This window comes from Vigna unguiculata, chromosome 11 (assembly GCF_004118075.2).
Source record: "Vigna unguiculata cultivar IT97K-499-35 chromosome 11, ASM411807v1, whole genome shotgun sequence".
NCBI lineage: Eukaryota > Viridiplantae > Streptophyta > Magnoliopsida > Fabales > Fabaceae > Vigna > Vigna unguiculata.
In genome coordinates this window covers 25,187,104-25,207,136 of record NC_040289.1, presented here as the reverse complement: position 1 = coordinate 25,207,136, position 20,033 = coordinate 25,187,104, and the positions used below count along the sequence as shown (strand labels likewise).

The 20,033-nt window shown below is 34.3% G+C and overlaps 1 protein-coding gene across 1 annotated transcript; it reads right to left on the bottom strand.

The window, feature by feature from the left end:
- Positions 1-6,845: 6,845 nt before the first annotated feature.
- On the bottom strand, positions 6,846-8,824 carry LOC114168135 (zingipain-2-like). The gene is made up of 2 exons (XM_028052869.1): positions 8,395-8,824; positions 6,846-7,429 (listed from the first exon to the last, which is right to left on the bottom strand). Exons 1-2 carry the CDS (start codon positions 8,822-8,824, stop codon positions 6,846-6,848), a joined length of 1,014 nt encoding a protein of 337 aa, XP_027908670.1.
- Positions 8,825-20,033: the final 11,209 nt, after the last annotated feature.

The following is a 20,033-nucleotide window of genomic DNA, read 5'->3' as shown; positions in this document are numbered from 1 at the left end:
CTTGAATAAATTGTAAGAGATAATCCTTGATATATATATATATATATATATATATATATATATATATATATATATATATATATATATATATATATATATATATATATCTTAATCTTTGGAAATTCTATATCTTTGAATTATTTTTCAATTATTCTGACTTATAATTTAAGTAACTAACTTTATGGATATCTGATATTGTTGACAACCTTTGACTATTCAATATTCCACTCATTTTGCTAATAATCTTCCCAAATCTTTGACACCAGTGCAGAAAAAGATTTTAGCAACGGTTATTTTGATCATATGGTCGCGGTTAAAAACTGAGGTATATACAATCGAGGTAAAAAAGGGTCACCTTTCTGCCTCGGTTTTCAATCGAGGCATATCCAATAGCTACTACCTCGATTTTGGGGGCAACCGAGGCAGAAAAGTGTTACATATTGCCTCGGTTGTAAAATAATTGAGGCCTAAAGTGAATAAAATTTTAAAAAAAATTACGAATAATCTTTATTGGTATGAGTTTTTATTATACTGTTAGAAAAGTCTAAGACAAAAAATAGAGGTAAAATAATCTTTTAACAAAGGTAAAATGATCTTATTAAAGTTAACTTTAATATTTTAAAAAAATAAATAAAAACATCAAATCGGTATAAAACCTTTATCCCAAGATATAACTTAGTAAAAAGATGAGAAATAAAAGCATACCACATGTCTTGCACCAAGCAATAACACCAAGAAGCAAATCCCCATGACTATTGTGTGCCAAGACCACTGCAAAAATTTGACATAACATTTTCCTTTAGAATAATAAAGTATTTAGAACAGTGAGATGAAGAAGTGAGCCAAACGTTTAGGAAGAACCTCGTCTATGTTATGCAACACAAAGCTAAAAATAGGAACAATGGCCTTCTTGCTTTAAAATGTTTGACTCCAAGAAGACCCTTCAACTGTTGCAGACTTACAAAATTCTCCTTACACTTACTAAAATCCTAACAGCAATGCAACATGAGATACTCATCCAAAATAAAAAAAATGCAGAAAAAATAAATAAATAAAAGAACCACTAACTAGTGGTGTTTTTCAAGTGCAACATGAACTCCCTCTTCCCAACACAGTAGCAGCGGCGACAACGTGATACAATAGTGGCGACAGAGGAAGTGGACGCTTGATGCAGCGGCGGCTATAGCAACAAGCGCCAATGTGGTGGACGACAATGCAAGGGGAGGGAGGTAGAGCTTGAGAAGAAGAAGATACACAAAGAAGAAGATTGTCCAATTTTATTTTTATGCCCTAGAATTAATTTTCTACCTCAAGTCTATCACCAACAGAGGCATAAACCACCAGAATTTAATTAAATAAAATTTTTAATTATTGAGATAAATGAACTTATATGTCTCGGGTGAGTAAAATCTGAGGCCAAAAACACTTTATGCTTTGGTTCTCTAAAAATGAGACATAATATGCATCTTTCAGGTTAAAAATAATTAAAAGAGTGGGAACTTTCAAATTTTTAAAAGGTATTATGCCTAGGTTCGTATTAAACCGAGGCATATAACCTTCTTATACCTCGGGTGATTGTCAAACTGAGTCATAAAAGTTCGCTTAAATTTCAAAAATGTCACCGCGTTTTGATATACCTCGTTTTTGAAGAAACGAGGCATAATGGCCGATTTCAAAAGTAAAAAATGTACTGGCGAGATTTCCACCTATTTGAAAAATATAATCCATAAATTTTTCTCTTTCACTTTTATTGAATAAAACCTAAAATACCAAATAAAATCCAAAAATAAAATAACAATAAGATATAAAAATAAATAAATAAAAATATGATAATGTCAATTATCAATATATAAATAAATAAAAATCGCACTTTCAAAATTTTTAGCACTTTTAGGCTTGGGTTCTACGACAATCGAAGCTATGGGACTGACATTTGACTTTAGGCTTCCATTTTATAAAGAATTGAAGCCTAAAGGCCTTCCATGATGGTAGCATGCCCAACGAGAGCACAACCACAACTCGATCATTGGTGGAAGGACGAATTCGAACATTGGAATGACGTAGAACAAATGGAAACAGCGGACAATCAGAATGAACGGCGGAGACCCTTTGGCGCTTGGCTCCCACACTCAAGCTCCGGGGTAGCTCACGGTCTTGGAAGCGGAGACGACGAAATGGCATGATGGTGGTGGACGGAAGATTGGGCTATGGCTGGTGATTCCAAAAGAAGAAACGTGAAGGGTTGCTTTGATGAGATTGGGTTACTGGTAATTGTAGGCCCAATATACTTTCGAAGAGGAAGACCAAAATGTTGATGTGTCAATATGTTAGAATCTTTGTGCAAACGATATAGATCAATAGAAAAGCACATTCGAGTATGTATTTTTTGTGGGCAACACGACACTCACTTGCCTTTAAAAGAAGCAACCTATAGTATCATTGTCAATGTGTGAAATCGAGTATGCTATTGCATCATGGTGTGTATGTCATGTAGTTTGGCTTCTAAATCTTCTAAGAAAATTGCAACTGAAATAGAAAGGAGGGTTCGTGATTCAAGTGGATAACAAATGGGTCATTGAGTCGACAAAGAACCCGGTCCACCATGAAAGGAGAAAGTATATTGATGTTTGATTTCATTTCATCTAAGAAAAGGTGTATCAAGGCAATATGAGTTGGAGCATATGGGAATTTGAGTTCAGGTAGCAAATATGTTTACAAGGCCATTACCTACTATGTTGTTCAAGGATAGAAAAAGGCATTTATGTTTACAAGGGAGTTCTATTGGGATAAATTAATTTAAATGGGCAGTGTTAGGAGTTTTTGTTTATTTTGTCAGTTGTAGACCGCAAAGGTTAGTAGTTTTTTTTTAATGGTCATTAGTGTGTCTTGTTTTTGTAGTAATTAGTAGACTTGAAGGGTTGAAGATGGAAACCAAAAATTGAGTCTATAAAGTTCAAGTTATAATGTTTGATTTAGTACAACAAGTATATGACAAGTATTTGAACAAAAAGACTTTTTGCCAACAAAGACGTGATGGGAGGTAGATAAAGGTGGTGGGAGATGCAGGAAGTTAGAGGGAGAATATATAAACAGAAAAACCAGATAAACTTGAGGGATTCCATGGTAGTAGATAACCTAGATTGACAAGTGACACCTTTCAAATGACGTTAACGTCAATTTAAAGGGATCAGATTCAATATTTTAGAAAGATAGAGATTCAATTGAATAAAAGAAAAATATTAGAACTCAATTGAGTCAAAAACATACATTGGAACTAAAATGAATCAAAGGTCAAAATAGGCACCATATTAATAATTAAAAACCTAAAAGAAAATTGATAGTGTTAAACAACCGATGTAGGAAATTATTTTAAGGAAACAATTCATTGATGAAGAAATTTTTAATAGTGTCTACATGAGACAAAGCATTCCAAAAGCACCAAAATGGTGCAATTTTGCTTTCAAAATTACTGAAATGGTGCGATTTTAAAAAGAGAAAGTCGTGTCAGTTTGGTACGACTTTATTGTGAAGAAGTCATGCAAACTTTATATAACTTTGACTTATTAAAGTGGAGTCGTGTCAAGTTAGCACAACTTCAATTAAAATTAGAATTAAAAATTACAATGCACTTAAGTCGTACTAAGCTAACATGACTTCAGTTTATACTACCATACACTGAAATCTTATCAAGGTGGTACGACTTCAATTAAAAGTGAAAAAAAAAAAACTACAACTGAAATCGTACCAAGTTGACACAATTTCAACTTATATGAATACACTGAAATTGTGCTAGAATTAAAATTTAAAAAAAAATTACAACACACTGAACTTATACCAATTTGGCATGACTTCTTCATAATAATTTTTTAAAATTTTTAAAATTTTTCACCATTTTGATAAATTTAATAAAAAATTGTACCATTTTTGTGTTTTTACCCACAAAGCATCTAATTAAGATTTTGCAATGGCAAGTATGCCAATGGATGGAAAACTGGTCGGAAACTCCTCAACAATAAGAAAATATAATTCATATTTCTTCACATTAAAACATTTACAATTGATTTAAATAGAAAACATTCTAAGTGAGTATTATAATAATGTTGTAGTACAGTTTTACATTAGAAAAATAATTTTTTAATAACTAAATTTTGACAATTATTTTTTACAACCTGAGGTAATATCTTTTAATTGGCTTTTCAATTTTCTATTTTCTTATTTCTCTATATTGTAAAACCACTTAGAAGATATCATATCAAGTTGTAACAGAAAACTATCAAAATTTAGTTGTCAAAATATCATAGTTCTTTACATTATTATTACATAATTGTAATCTTTTACATTTTTTTTATAAACGATATAAAGATTGTAGAAAACTAAAAAAAAAGAGAGAAGCGATTGATCATGTTGAATTGAATGATAGTGTGAAGCAATAAAAAAATTAACTGTCAAGTTTACTTCTGCATGGATGTAGTTGTTGGGTTTTTAATAAACTTAAATGTATTAACCACTATAGGTAACTAGCCGTTGTGAGTGGTTAATGCACTAGGCGTTAATGCACTAGCTGTTAATGAGTTAGTCGTTTATAGCCGTTGAGAGTACAATGGTAAGGAAATGTGAGTCTATAAATATATTATGTATTGTATGAATAAAACAACACAAGAGGTGAATAAAGTTTGTTCACAAGATTATAGAGTTGTTGTCTAACAAAGTGCTAACAAAGTGGTATCAAGAGCCAGTTAGTTTGAGCGTTTGAGTGGAAAAGAGAGAGAGCTAGAGAGCTTGAGTGCTTGAAAAAAGAGAGGTAAGTGTTTTTATGAAAAAAAGAAAGTGAGATGGCCATTCTTACAAACAGTATTTCCCTGCCCAAGTTGACAAAGGCTGTCAACTATGACAATTGGAGTCTCAAAATGAAGGCCCTTCTTGGATCCCAAAAAATTGGGAGGTGGTTGAAGATGGTTTCAATGAACCAGCCAACACTACAGGTTGGTCAAATGCCCAGTTGAAAGTGTTGAAAGACGCACGTGTGAAGGACAAGGCAGCTTTGTACATCCTATACCAAGCTGTGGACGAGTCTGACTTTGAGAAGATTGCAAGTGTTAAATCTTCAAAAGAAGCGTGGAACATATTGGAGAAGGCATATAAGGGAGATGACCGAGTGAAGCAGGTGCGACTTCAAACACTTAAAGGCGAATTGGAGAGCATGAAGATGAAGGAGACAAAAGGAGGAGTCTAGTACATTACTCGGGTTGAAACTGTGGCGAATCAACTTAGTAGAAATGGAGAGACGTTGCCCGCTAGCCGAGTTGTGGAAAAGATTTTGAGGTCTCTAACGGATGACTTTGAGAACGTGGTGTGTGCGATTGAAGAGTCCAAGGACTTGTCAATACTCACGGTTGAAGAGCTTGTCGGGTCCCTTGAGGCGCATGAGCAACGGAAGAAGAAGAAGAAGAAGAAGAAGAAGGTTGAGCCACTTGATCAATTACTCTAAACAAAGATGTCAATTAAAGATGAGAAAGCTCAGAACACTCAAGGTAGAGGACGGTATCGAGGAGGTATAAGAAGCAGTCCTGGTGGTAGAAGTCGAGGACAAGAAGAGAAAGAACAATCCGGTCAACAAAATTGGCACGGAAGAGAACGAGGTCCATGGAGAGGAGGTCAATCAAGCAACTCAAATGTGGAGTGTTTTAAGTGTGGCAAGTATGGCCATTATGCAAAGGACTGTTAGGAAAGCATGTGAAAAGCTTGAGTAACTCAAATTAGCTCGATGAAGCATGTGAAAAGCTTGAGTAGCTCAGAATTTGAAGAAGAGCTTTTAATCCAAAAGTTAGAGATTGCAAAAGGAGACTTGCAACAGAGTATTGAAAAGGAGGTTAGAGACAATTTAATTCTACAAGCAAGCTTAGAGAGAAGGAAGCAGGCGTTGCAAAAGCGGCACTTGGAATTTGAAGAAGATGTTTCAAGTTTGCAAGGACAGTTACAAGTTGAGAAGGATCTGAGAGCTGCACTGGAAGTGCAAGATGAGAAGTGGCGACTTGAAATGGATGAGAAGATTGAGCACAACAATACATGGGTGTGGTCTGATCTTTCAAAAAGAAGTCGGTATTGACAAGAACTCAGTTAACGACAAGTCGGTCACAAAGATAAAGAACCTAATGAGTAACAAGTCGGCTAAAGAGAAGAACGAGTTTGTCAGTAAGGATGCAAAAACTGAGAGAGCATAGAACAAGTTAGTCTCAGGGAAAGCGAAGTACAAGTCGACCATAGATAAAGTGAAAGGGAAGTCCGTCATGAAGAAAGTGAAGAACTTAACTATTCATGAAAGGGACAAGCACAATGTGAGAAGAGTTATTGCACGTTGAAAGCCATGATGAAGAATAAAGGAACAAAGATGAAGAATAAAAGAAGCATTTAAGTTTAAGGGGGAGTTTTGTTGGGTTTTTAATAAACTTAAATGTATTAACCACTATAGGTAACTAGCCGTTATAAGAAACTAGCCGTTGTGAGTGGTTAATGCACTAGCCGTTAATGAGTTAACCGTTTATAGTCGTTTATAGCTATTTATAGCCGTTGAGAGTAAAATGATAAGAAAATGTGGGTCTATAAATATATTATGTATTGTATGAATAAAACAACACAATAAGTGAATAAAGTTTGTTCACAAGATTATAGAGTTGTTGTCTAACAAAGTGCTAACAGTAGTGACAAAGAAGTGATTCTGAAGCGGTCACAACTGCAACCTTATTTTGTGAATACAAACAATGGTTGCACTGAGAAACACCTTATGGACACTTTCAAACTGAAAAAACAAGGATTTGAAGCACAATCTTTATATATAACTGAACTAATCAAGCCGTTGGATAAGACGAATCCATGGCAATTCCACATAAACCTTCTTTTGCAGCTACACCTCGTTGCATCTTTACGTATCCTTTGTCACCCCAATTAGTGCTCCAAGAATTCTTCAGTAGCCAATAGTCAGTTCCATTTTCTGTGCCATAACCCACTGCAGTAACAGCATGGTCTAGATCAGTTCCACATTTTCCTGTGTAAACCCCTCCACCATAGAACATGAAATCTTCATTGTTTGCATCAAGACAAACTGACACTGGTTGGTTAGCCACAGCTATCATGAGTGCACTCTCATTGTTGGGAGGAACATTCTCATAACCCTTGATTTGAACCACTGGTCTGGCTGCAACCTCACATTTCCCATCAACTCCCTTGTAGGGGTAGTTAACCTCACTGGTGATTCCACCATTGTTTTTTATGAACTCAAATGCACCTTCCACGTAACCCCCATCACACCCTTGGTCTTCACCTTTTGTGTCACATGACACAAGCTCTTGCTCCGACAGGGACACCAGATTACCTGTGGTCATTTGGTGGATACCCTCTATAGCCCCCACCGCTGAAAATGCCCAGCAGCTCCCTGGTTTTTCAAACAAAAATTAGTTTCAACGTTCATTCAAATCCTGTCAGCACAATGAAGTTGAAAATAGGGCATATCATTATTTTAGTATATCAGAGTATAAGTTTTTTCATTATTCATGCGGGGTGAGAATATTCAAAATGGCTACTGTAACCTTATAAACATTTTACTTTTTATTTTAAAAATGGATCATGTAAACAAAAAATAAACACTTGATATAGACTTAAACAGTGAATGAAAGCAATAAATTTATAAGATATATCAAGTGATAAGAAAAGATACGAACAAAAAGTAAGTGTTTAATAGACGTATATGAAATGAAAGGGTATCTCTATCATTTTTTTTTTATAATTTTAAAGTATAGTGAAAAACAAATTATACTTTTAGAAACATTTTTTTTAATTTTATTAGTTTTTGAGGATTCATTTAAGTGATGATTGAGTGTCCTTTTTGAATAATCAATATACAATTGGATAATCATCCTTTAAAATAATAACTATGATATAATGTATTTTCAGTCATTTAAAATTTGGAATGTTTCTTTTAATTAAATTTGTCTTTCTCTAAATTTTATCTGTTCATTTCTTCAGAATTATATGGGGTGACTATGTGAACCTATTAATATATAGTCCACACCCCGTCTTATTTTATCTGTTTATTTTTTATTTTTTTAATACACACGTCTCTAGAAAATAATTGATTATATAAATTTTATCAAAAACAAAATCAGTTTTATGCAACTAAAATACTCTTCATAAACACCTCTTTAGTAGTGGAAGGACTAGTCGATGAATTATATGCCGGAATATGGTATTATAGAAAGGAAATTAAGTAATTAAAACTTCATAACATTATAGTAATACTAAATTTGAGAAAATATAAGTGAAATAAGATGGAGGAAATAATAATGATGGTGGAGCAATGAAGATAATGAAGTACTGATTGTATGATCTTGTTTATCTTACCACATTGACCTTGGTCTTTGACTGGAGTAACAGCTCCTTCTTCCCTCCAGTCTACAGCTTGAGGAATAGCCCTCACATTTTCATACTTAAATGGTGTTGTGCTAAACTCACGAGGGCCTTTCAGTCCGTTACGCGAAGCCTTGAATTCCTCAAGTGTGAGGTCAGCAAAGTGATTAACACCAAGTTGGTAAGGTTTGTTGCCAGCAGCATTGGATGATTCAATGAACTCCACATTGTCCTTGAATATCTGGAAACGTTTCTCCTTCTCTGCAGCATCCTCGTACACTTTGCCATATCGTACCATCCATTGTTCATGTCTTTCTCTCAAGGATGTTTCATGCAGTTTGCGGGACATCACTTGGGAATTCCCAAGTTGAAGGAGGAGGAATAGGGCAAACATGTTCTGTTTTCTTTGGCTGGTGAAAGCCATTATTAGGTTAGTGAGTTTTGGGAGTGAGGTTGTGTTATAAAGAGAAATGTGAATTGGTTTGCATTGAAGGGAATGGTTGTGGTGGTTTATGTAGAGATTCTTGGTTGCTTTTAGCTCTGTCTTTGGCAATTTGTGTTTGTTTTAGTCATTTGTTTGTTGTTATTTTAGATGGAAGGTTGTCTATTAATTTTCTATAAACATTTAAAAAAAATAAAGAAAAGGAAATAAATTTTTATAGATTAAAAGTAGCCTTTATGTGAATTAAAAATTAGATTAAAATAATATGAACTAATTTATATAAATTAGTTTCTTAGTTTTAGTTTTAAAAAATAATTTTACTTTTATTTTCTTAAAATGTTTGTCGTGATTTTTTTTTTAATCCATTTATATACAGTTTAGATAGCAAACCGTTAAATTTGCAAGAAAATCCTATGTTTGATTTGCATATACATTTTTTTGAAGTCAAAAAAAGAATTTTACAGCAAATGAAATTTTAAGGTAAAATTAAGTTATTTCCACCATGAGAAGAAATGATGTTAACGTCATGTCTTAATTTACCTATTTTATTTTATCACATTGATTTTGAGATTTTACTGTAATATAAAACTTATATTTTAGTAATTATGTTTAATTCATGGGAAATAAAAAGTTATATAAAAAAATGACCTTTTTATTTTTATAATATTTGATTGTATTAAATTTTATATATTATAACGAGAAAGCCGTATAAAAAAGGTTAAGATTTTAAATTTACGATATATGGTTCCAAAATTGAAATTACACTCAATTAGTTGAAACTTGAAAAAGTTATTTTTCAAGTTCTAGAGATGGGAATCCTTGAAATCACCCAAACAAAAAACAAACAAAAGTATTGTATTTTGACTTTATATCCTTGTCCTAGTGCACATGGTCAAAGCGTCTGAATTTTCAATGTTTCATGCACAAGAAAATTTTCAGTGATTCGTATGCTATAAGACATAAGATTATAATAACCATGCCTCGTGTCTACTATGTCTTTTATCTTGTGTCAACAACAATACTTTTATATCTTCACGTCATAAACAAGCATATATATGACTCAAGCCTTGGGAAATATGTTTGAAAATATCCCATTATGTACAAAAGAAATTGTTAACGAAATGTTCTATATCCATAATCAGTGATATCCAACAATTGCTTTATATTTCAAAGAATTTTATTTTATTATAACTTAATTAAATTTTAAATTGGAATATTTTTAATTTAGTTACGGTTAAAAAAATTGTTTATTTGTATTTAAAATAACTTTTGTTTTATTTTCAACTAAATTCTTTCATTTGATTTGTGTCATTACTAGGATAACATTATTGGTATTCCTATCTTTTCATTTTTAATTCATTGATCAACTACTCGCTAATTTTTTCTTCTGAATAGTCAGTCAATAAATTTATTTCTTCTTCAACAACTAGTTGACAGAAAGTTGGAAGAAATTGAAAAAAGAATATATAAATTGATTTACAATAAAAATAAAAAGATCAAACAATGAAATATTAAGATGAAAATGAAAAATATTTAAACACTAAACAAAATGAAAACTTTAAGCATGAAATAACGTCTCATTGAGGGTATAGGAATCAAACTCACCAAAAAAATATTGGGTGATCAAGTAGTCCATAAAGGACTCTAGTTGCCAATAAAGTTAAATGTTTAATTCAATATTTAGGAGTAATGACAGAAACCTATTGGTGGTTTAGATAATCCAGGTCGTCGTTGGTAAGAGAAGTAGGCTATGGAGTGTAATATAATGTTCTTTGCAGTTAAGTTTTGGAGCACTTTAAATTTTTCTTTAATACAAATCTTTTTGTTAGATAGAAAAATTAAAATAAAATTTTAATAATAACTAAGATAAAAATATTTAAATTTATTATAATACTGAAGTATCTAGTTACATTTTTATGTTTGTGTTGTATAAAGAATTCATGTTGTCTGTATATTTGTATTCAAACCTCTTATACAAAAGATATATTGTATGATGTAACATCTCATTCAAATAATAACCTTAATTTAAATGAAATATCACATAGATAGAATGACAAACAAAGTCATGGAGTACAATGTTACTCCTTACTAATATCCAAAGAATTCTAGGAAAATATTTAGACATACTACGATGTCAGATGCAAAGTGAAGTAAGAAATTGATAGTAATTCAAATAAATCCCAAGACAAGACAATACATGGGCATTAGCCCTAAATAAAAGCTGGAATCCAACCTAGAGAGGCTACGCAGCGGAATCATTGTTTCCTTATTGACCACAGGTAGTCCTTGCATCTACTCACATAAATAAATTGATGATCCTCGCGAAGAGAGAAAACCACACCAGACAGAACATACAACAAACAGAAGGGTAAGCTAGAGGAGAAAATAATTTATCATACAGTCACATACAATTTCATAGTTCAAGATGCATATGTCGACCAATTATGTTATGACTTGCACGTAATACACTAAGACTCAGACACGACTCATCTGGATACATATAATTAGTCAGATTCAGCGAATGCTTGCACTTGTGGTGGCTTTTACTGCTCTACCAAGCTAATTGTTCTAATGTCTCATCCCCCACACACAAGGTTAGCCCTTAATGGGTTCTAGGCCTCCTACTACTCTCACCACTCGAGTCAGTACGCTCTATGTGAGACTAACTGACTCTTTAGAGTGTAGGATGCAATCCTTACCTTGAATCCTTACTAAATTATATAGATGGGGCACCACCATGAACTCCCACTAACAGCGGTCATGGAATTACGTTCCGACAAACTAAGGCACCACTATGAGGTCTCACCTAAAGGCTTATGGAATTACACCTTAACCAATGAGGCACCACCACGAAACTCTCGTGGAATTACGCCCTAAAGATACCAACATCATGTTTCATCCATTAATATAGAATCATATCTCATACCAACACCATGCCACTTTCATTACCAACCATCTCATTTGTTTTACATGCCAAGATCATACCAACACATCAATCCAATTCGTAACCTCAGGTATTTCATGCATATTCACATGCCTCATACTTTAAATAGAGCAAGCCAACCAATCAAGCAATCAAGAACAACCATGTAGGGAAACAATGCGGCTTACAGCAGATCTCGCTCAAGGCAGGACCCCTCGCTCAGGCGAGAAGAGTGTTCTCGCTCAAGTTGCAGACTCTCACTTAGGCGAGATCGCGACAGAGGGCCTGGGAAGTTTTGCGAATGCTCGCTGAGGCGAGGCCATCTCGCCTGAGCGAGATGGTCTTTCGCTCAAAACACAAGTCGCTCGCCTGAGCGAGTACTCGAGCAACACTCCTGGGCAAGGTTCTGCTACTATCGCTTAGGCGAGATGAGCTCGCTTGGGCGAAAATGGCAACTCGCGTTATTCAAACTCATCCAAACTCAAACATCATCCAAGCATATAAATCACAAAACAGAGGTAAAACAACCAACATACAATCAAAATATGAAAACCCTAGCTTCCTTTACTTGGAAAGGGTGAGCAAAGGACTTCGACACCAACTACAGAGCGCAACAGCTCGAGGAACATACTTAGAAACTAGAAGAATAGTGAAACAAATTTAAAAAAATGAGCTTGCTACAAAACCCTACTGGAAATACAAAAATATGCCCAGATGGGAGAAGCATGAGCTGGAGAAAATCTTACATGGAGCAAGAAAATGAGGTTGAGCTTGTTTGACCAAGGTGGTACCAAACCCTAGCAGAGAAACGACAACAGCTCTAAGGAAAAGGGAAGACTGTTTTCTGAAAGTGAGATGAATGAGTGGATTAGGGTAGATTAAAGTGTTTTACTCCCTATGGGCCAGCCCTAGGTCCAACTGATTTGAGACAGCTCCTTTAAAATAAGGACAAAAAATAATTGGACCTTACATATAAAATTAAGTTAACTCCGGTTTGGTCAATGTGTACTCTAAATGTCTTGTTCATTCAAACAAATAATATATGTTTATATATATATATATATATATATATATATATATATATATATATTATTTCTTATTAAAAAAAAGAATTCATCAAAGACTACAAATCAGTGGCAGTCAAACGCTATTTACCTACGGCAATTGTTATGAATAGGTAACTACAGTTTGTTCGTTATTTCTAACGTTTAATTATTTATCATTTTACTTATCCTTTTTTTAATATTATAGTTCATATTTTAAATTTTTATGCTGTTTCAACGTGAAACTTACTAAGTAGTTGAGTCATGCCACGATATACAAGCTTATTTGTATCTCCTGCTTACATTTTAGGTTTAATTTGTGTTTTTATTAGGAATGTTGGCCCACCAGCTCATGAAATGTAGAAAAAGACTTGGGCTCAAACTAAGGGAGAGCCCAATACCGTGTTGTGTCTAACAAAGTGAATACAAAACCATGGCTTATTTGCATTTAAAACAAAAAAAACAAAACAAAACCTGCTGTGAAAAGTCTTGGAGAAAAAATATTATTGTAATGTATGATTGTTTCTGTTGAGAAATTATTTTTTCAGTAGTTTCTTTCCTTTTTATGAAACAAACTAATCAATGTTAACGGCCCACGTAAATGAAAGACTTATTTCCCAAAATGTATAATCGAGACTTATTAAGAATGTTTTAGGCCTTATGATTTTAATGTTAGTAGGTTTTATTTCGTTGAAGGGGCTTCTCCCTGTACCCCGACAACAGTTTCTCTTATACCTCAAAACTTTGTTTATTTTTAGTTTTGCCCGCAAAATAAAAGTAAAAGAAGAAAGAAAAAATTTTGCATCCCTGCATGCACCTCTGTATCCTAAATAGAATCTTCTTGCACTGCATTCCTACACCCCAGATAGAATCTGCTTTTACTACAGCCCTGCACCCCCAATAACTTTGTTTATTGATTTTTCGTGAATGATCAACTTGATCGATGAATTTGAATGTTGTTGTGTGTTGTGTGCCACAGATCCTTTTTTTTTTCACTTAAGAGTGTCATTACGGATGTCAACATCCGCTTCAAAAAATATAACTGCGTATGTCGACATCCGTTTCATAAAAAAATTTGCTTTTGTGGATGCATTGCAGATGTCGACATCCGCATCATATTTTTCAGAAACGGATGTCGACGTCCGTTTTGATTTTTTTTTTTAATTTTGGATGCATTGCGGATGTCGACATCCGCTTCATATTTTTCTGAAACGGATGTCGACATCCGTTTCAATTTTCCTTTTTAATGTTGGTACATTGCGAATGTCGACATCCGCTTCAGTGTTTTCAGAAACGGATGTCAACACGTTCGGCTCCACTTAGGTGAAGTTCCCCTTCGACACCGGTCCAGGTGTAGCTCCCCTCTCTTCAGCCCTTACATAACATGCGCCTCCAACGACACTGACAACCAACTCTTTCTGAAAACACACTTCGTCGTCACCTACCCTATCACCTCCATCTCCTACGCCACCTCCACCCTCACTTTATCCCCGTCCTCCATGTCCAGCTGCTCTGCCATTCACCCCGCCATCACAAACTTCACCCTCAACTGGACCTCCCTCTTCCAGCTGGCCTCCACCACCTTCTTCCTCCTCTCCTGCCACCCCGCCCTCTCCCTCTCCTCCCAGTTCTGCGACCCATCCTTCGACTACCTCTGCGCCACCCTCTACACTTGCCCTGCCATCGCCTCCCTCGACCTCCCTTTCTTCCCTCCCACCAACTCCTGCTGCATCTATATTCCCCCGCCAACCTCGATGCCAACGACCAGCTTGACCTCAAAGCCATGCAATGTGGGGCCTACGCTTCTATAGTACATTATCATCTTTTATTTCTTGAAGAGCCATAGTATCCAGATTTTGGCACAAATTGAAATCGAGTTATAAAATATACATTTAGATGCATTTTGTTGGATTTTGATAGTATTTTGAGGTTGTGAAAGGAATAGTTGATGTGATAGAGAAAATTGTGGAGATAGTAGAATGTGGAAGTTGTAGTTGGAAGGAGTATGTAGTTGTAGTAGTGAGTGGTGTGTTAGATGTGGTCTTAGTTCTTGTCATTCATCAAATGATTGAGTACTTGGGTATTTATAGACCTATAGAGTATTCTAGAAAGTGCTAGCCACAACTTGTGTGGAATGTTCTAGATTTTTTCCTATGTAGAATGTTCTTTATATTTTCTTCCTATCTTAGGCTTTTCTACTGTGTTCTAGAACTTTCATTACATTTCAATACTTTTATCTTAGAATTTTCTATATTCTTCTAGAATTTGCATTACACTTTTAATAGATTTTTCGGTTTTTGATCTTTTAGGATCTTTTAAACTGTGATCAACAAATTTAACTTCATGGAAATTTGCGATAAGAGACAGTGAACTAATTTATTTAATTTATTTTGTAATATAATATGGTATTAACTCTTTTTACGTCAAAGAAAGGAAATGGTTTGTATTATGTAAGTCTAACTCATAACATGCTGCAAAATCCAATATTAGATGATGAGAAAGAAAACTTTGGCATTCCGTGGGGCATTCCGTGCGGCATTGCAACTCCTCTCCATTTTGCATGGAGTGTGTTATTGGATAAAGTACGTACTTTATGAATGGACGTATCCGTCGGTAAAGACATGGACTCCACGAATGGATTTATTGACGAATGATTTCGTCGATAATTACCGATGGCCTTATCTGTCGATAATAACCGGCAGAAAGGACGACGGATATTTTCGTCAGTAATTACCGACGGATTATCCGTCGGTAAATGATTACCAACAAGTAGTTTACCGATGGATATTTTACCGTCAAAAGTCCGTCGGTAAAACATCATTACCGACGAATTATGGCTATTACTAACGAATTCTGATCGTCGATAATTAACGTTTTTCTGGTAGTGTACCAACTTTATTCTTTGATACCTTATTATCTGGTATACCTATATCTTTATACGTAACTGTAGCTTTATACAAATAGAACCGAATATAAACAAGAATACAAAGGAGAAGAACTATTAAGTGGTCAAATTAACATTTAAGTTGCATCGATGAACAACACTAAATTATATTAGAAGAATATCGAACAAAACTGAGGAAGAAAACTCAAGTCCATGTGAACAACTAAGGCCTAACTATTCTAGGGACTTGTTAGTGTGAGGGGATTTCAATTCTCGGAAACTCCTCTCTTCTGAAAGCATTTTTGCAAACCTGCAAATATTAGCTCCAATGTTAATTTTACTCACTAAAAATTATGTATAATAAGTCTGCCAAAGAAAATGTGACAGTGTTTTAGGAATATTGGTGAGATATATTTTGAGAATTTTCCTGTGAACTTAATGGCACATTAATTAAACCCAATTCTTTCTTTTCTTGTTTAAACATAAGTATTTTTTTTCTTATAAAAAAATCAATTTAAGTAAAAAACGTAAATTGATGTGCTTATTTGTTTTATGTACAACATGAGGACCTAAAAAGCACCAAGTGAATACTACTGAAGACAAAAGAAATAAACTATATAAATTTCAATTGATGCTTTTTTAAGAAAATGAAAGAGGTATTATATTTCTTTTAATTATATATTATATTATTTTCTTTTAATTATTCTTTATGTTGCTATTAATTATTATAATGATTACTATTTATTTATTTGTTTTTGAATTTCACTGACCAAAAACCCTACTCGTGCAACGGTAAAAAAGAGCTTCAGCTTCTTTAACTCTGTCTTTGTATCGCTGAAACTTTCAACACTCTCGTTCACCAATGGCGATCGAAGATTCTCCTATGGAACTGCACGAAATATCTACAAAATCCGAAGGATCCGACTCGGATTTCGACTGGGAAGACTTGGGAGAAGACTCTGATTACGACGCGCTCGAAGAAACTTATAGCAAATTCTCAAACCTCTCAATTAAGCAAAAGGCAAAAGCGTGATAAAATTGTGAAATATTTGCAGGTATATTATATATGAAAATTAAGAAAATGGATGTCGACATCCGTTTTATAATTTTCTAAAACATCCGTAGTATAAAAAAACAAAAAAAAAATTAATAAAACGGATGTCGACATCCGTTTCACAATTTTCTGAAACGGATGTCGACATCCATAATACAAAAAAAAAAGCAAAACAAATTAACGAAACGGATGTCGACATCCATTTCACATTTTTCCTGAAACGGATGTTAACATCTACATTACAAAAAAAGCAAAAAAATTAACGAAATGGATGTTGACATCCGTTTTACATTTTTCTGAAGCGAATGTCGACATCCGCAATACAAAAAAAGCAAACAAATTAACGAAACGAACACATTTGTTACACATTTTTCTGAAACGGATGTCGTCATCTGCAATGGTAAAAAACTTAAATATCAAGTAAATTCACTTTCAACCACCGAGGCAGGTAAAAATTAATTAGGGTTAAAAGGGTAATTTTTAGGGGTACAGAAGAAAGGTTGGGGGTGCAGCGAGAAGCCCCCTTGAACTTTCTTAGTGGGCTTTGTTTTGAGTCCATACTAAGTCTTGCCTTGGTATATGTAATCTCACGTATTCATTATGGCAATGAAAATTATTCTCCTCTTTTACGGTGAGTATTTCTACATTAGGATTAATAGTAGCGATGTCTAACCTTTTGGTGCTTTCATTTTTACCTAATGCCTCACAAACCCTCCATAAAAGACACAAATGAACCACTTAAAGTCATTTATGACCTCCTCACTGTCATGCAAACTCACATGGAATCACAAGATTCTCGCCATCAACTTCTCTAACAAACCATGGATTCAAAACATGAATGCATCCATTGAAGCTTTACTCTCTTAGGTTTCCATCCTTTCTACTTTTAATATTACTTCCCCTAATTCCAGTTGCACTTCCTGTCCCTCACATGATATCATTGTTCCATCCACCATTTCACTTCCTTTAACCACCAACCCCCCTTATGGTACGTCATACTCATTCATGATAACACAAATCCTACCATCACCCCCTCTATCTCACCACGCTACCTCTATCACTATACCATTTCCAACCTTAGCAAAACTCCTTTTCCCGACTATATGCTTTTACTCGTGCATCCCCATATGCCTTCTTACTTTCCCCACAGTTTCGCCCACCTAAATTACATTTTTCCCCATTGGATAGAACTAACCCATTGGATTAGATTTTTTCAAGCTGAACAATATTTTACATTATATCAAGTGCCCATAAATAAATGATTATATATGTCTTCTTTTTACATGAAATGGGATGCTCTAAGTTGGTATAATAGGATGTATCAGAATGCTCAATTTACTAGTTGGGAGTCTTTTACAACAATCCTAGAGAGACGATTTGAACCATCATTATATGAAAATAATCAAGCAAAGTTATTTAAGCTTCATTAATATACTACAAAAAAAATTGAATTTACCTACGGCCAAAATCAGTGGATAATGACAAAATTTCGTGGGTAATCAGACTTTACCCACGAACTATCGACGACTCAAGATCCGTATGTAATAGTGTCATTTTTAATTTTTCATGAATTTTTTGTCCATGAAAAATGTTAACCTGTGGGTAATACATACAGACCATCATTCGTGGATAATTTCCCACCGCTCAAATTTCATGAATAATACGTACAAACCATTTTTCGTGGGTAATTTCCCACCTTAACTTCTGTGGATAATACAACCAGACTATTATTCGTGGGTAATTTCTCAAGAAAAACAAAAATAAATAAATAAATATAACATAATCTATAAAGAAAATCAAACTAAAACATTATCTAAATTTCAAATCAAATTGAAATAATCCAAGATCTAAAACAAATTGAAGAAAAATTCACAAAAAATAAATAAGCTTGTCTAAGCTTTATGAACAATATACTCATAAACAAACAAATAATTATTTGGTTCCATGGTTCTTTCATGAATTATTTCTTCATAACAATCTCTTTCCCATCCTTCAACTTTGGCTAACCTGCAAAGAAACCCAAAACCCAAATTCCATTAATTCATCCAATTACAATACACTATAACTCAACTATTATTGTAGTCACATTTCTAGAGTGTGGATTTCTACCCATGAACTAATATCAGAGTTTTAATTTAATTATTTTAATTTGTTGTCTACACATGAACTAAATATTGTTACCTATGAAATTTGGTTTCCCATGAATCATCTTAAGTCATTGGTTTAGCCAAACTCATTGAGGGCAAATTAAGGGATACCAAACCTCGCTTATCTAAAACACCATACCCACCAATACACAACCCTTTTCACCCCCCCCTTCCCAACCTACGCCACCAAAGGCCAGTACCTTACCTCAAACTAACGACTAATCCCTCTACCCATCAAACATATCACATTAACCCAACTTTAAGAGCGTTGAGCCTTAGGGTTGTGTTACAACTATTATGAAAAATTTGTCCCAAGCCACAAATGTGCAACCTCACGTTTCTTTCTCATATAAGTAGATGAAGATAAACCACCCCTTCTTTCCAACTATCTACTCAAGCATTAATAGGCCAACATTCACCACAAACTTTGAAATTTAAAGGTATCATACATAATTTGCTAGTGATAGTTCTAGTGGATCCAAAAAGTTCTCATATTATCCTACAACCTCTTTTAGCCAAAAACTTACAACTACCCATCATCACTATATCTCCATTGTCTGTCATGGTTGGCAATAGGCAAAGAATCCCATGTGAGGGCCTCTACCCCCCAAGTTGATACTTATCTCCAATCTACCTTGTTTCAAATACCCTTTTACCTTCTTCCCATTGAAGGTGTCCATATCGTTTTAGAAATAAAAACATTAAGCATGTTGGGCTCAATTACTTATAATTTTGTTATTCCCAATATCTCTTTTACCCTCTCCAATTCGGTCATTACATTGTTGGAGATTCTTCATCAAAACCACAACCCATATCCTATAACCAACTTTGTCACTTAGTCCACATAGAGTGCATTGCATCTTTTCACCTACTAACTTTTAGCCCAATCACTCATAAGCATTGAAAACCTCCAACAATTGAGCAACCATCACACCTAACCCAAGATCAAACTTTTGTTGACCTTTCCCCACCCATGCAAACACTCATAACACAATACAAAAATGTTTTTTCCAAACCCAAGAGCTTGCCACCTCCTCGAGCCCACGACCACCACATCACATTACTTCTTAATCCCTAAACCACCACTACTTCATCTTATCACTACCTACAGTTTAAAAAAGACATTATATCCAATATGAT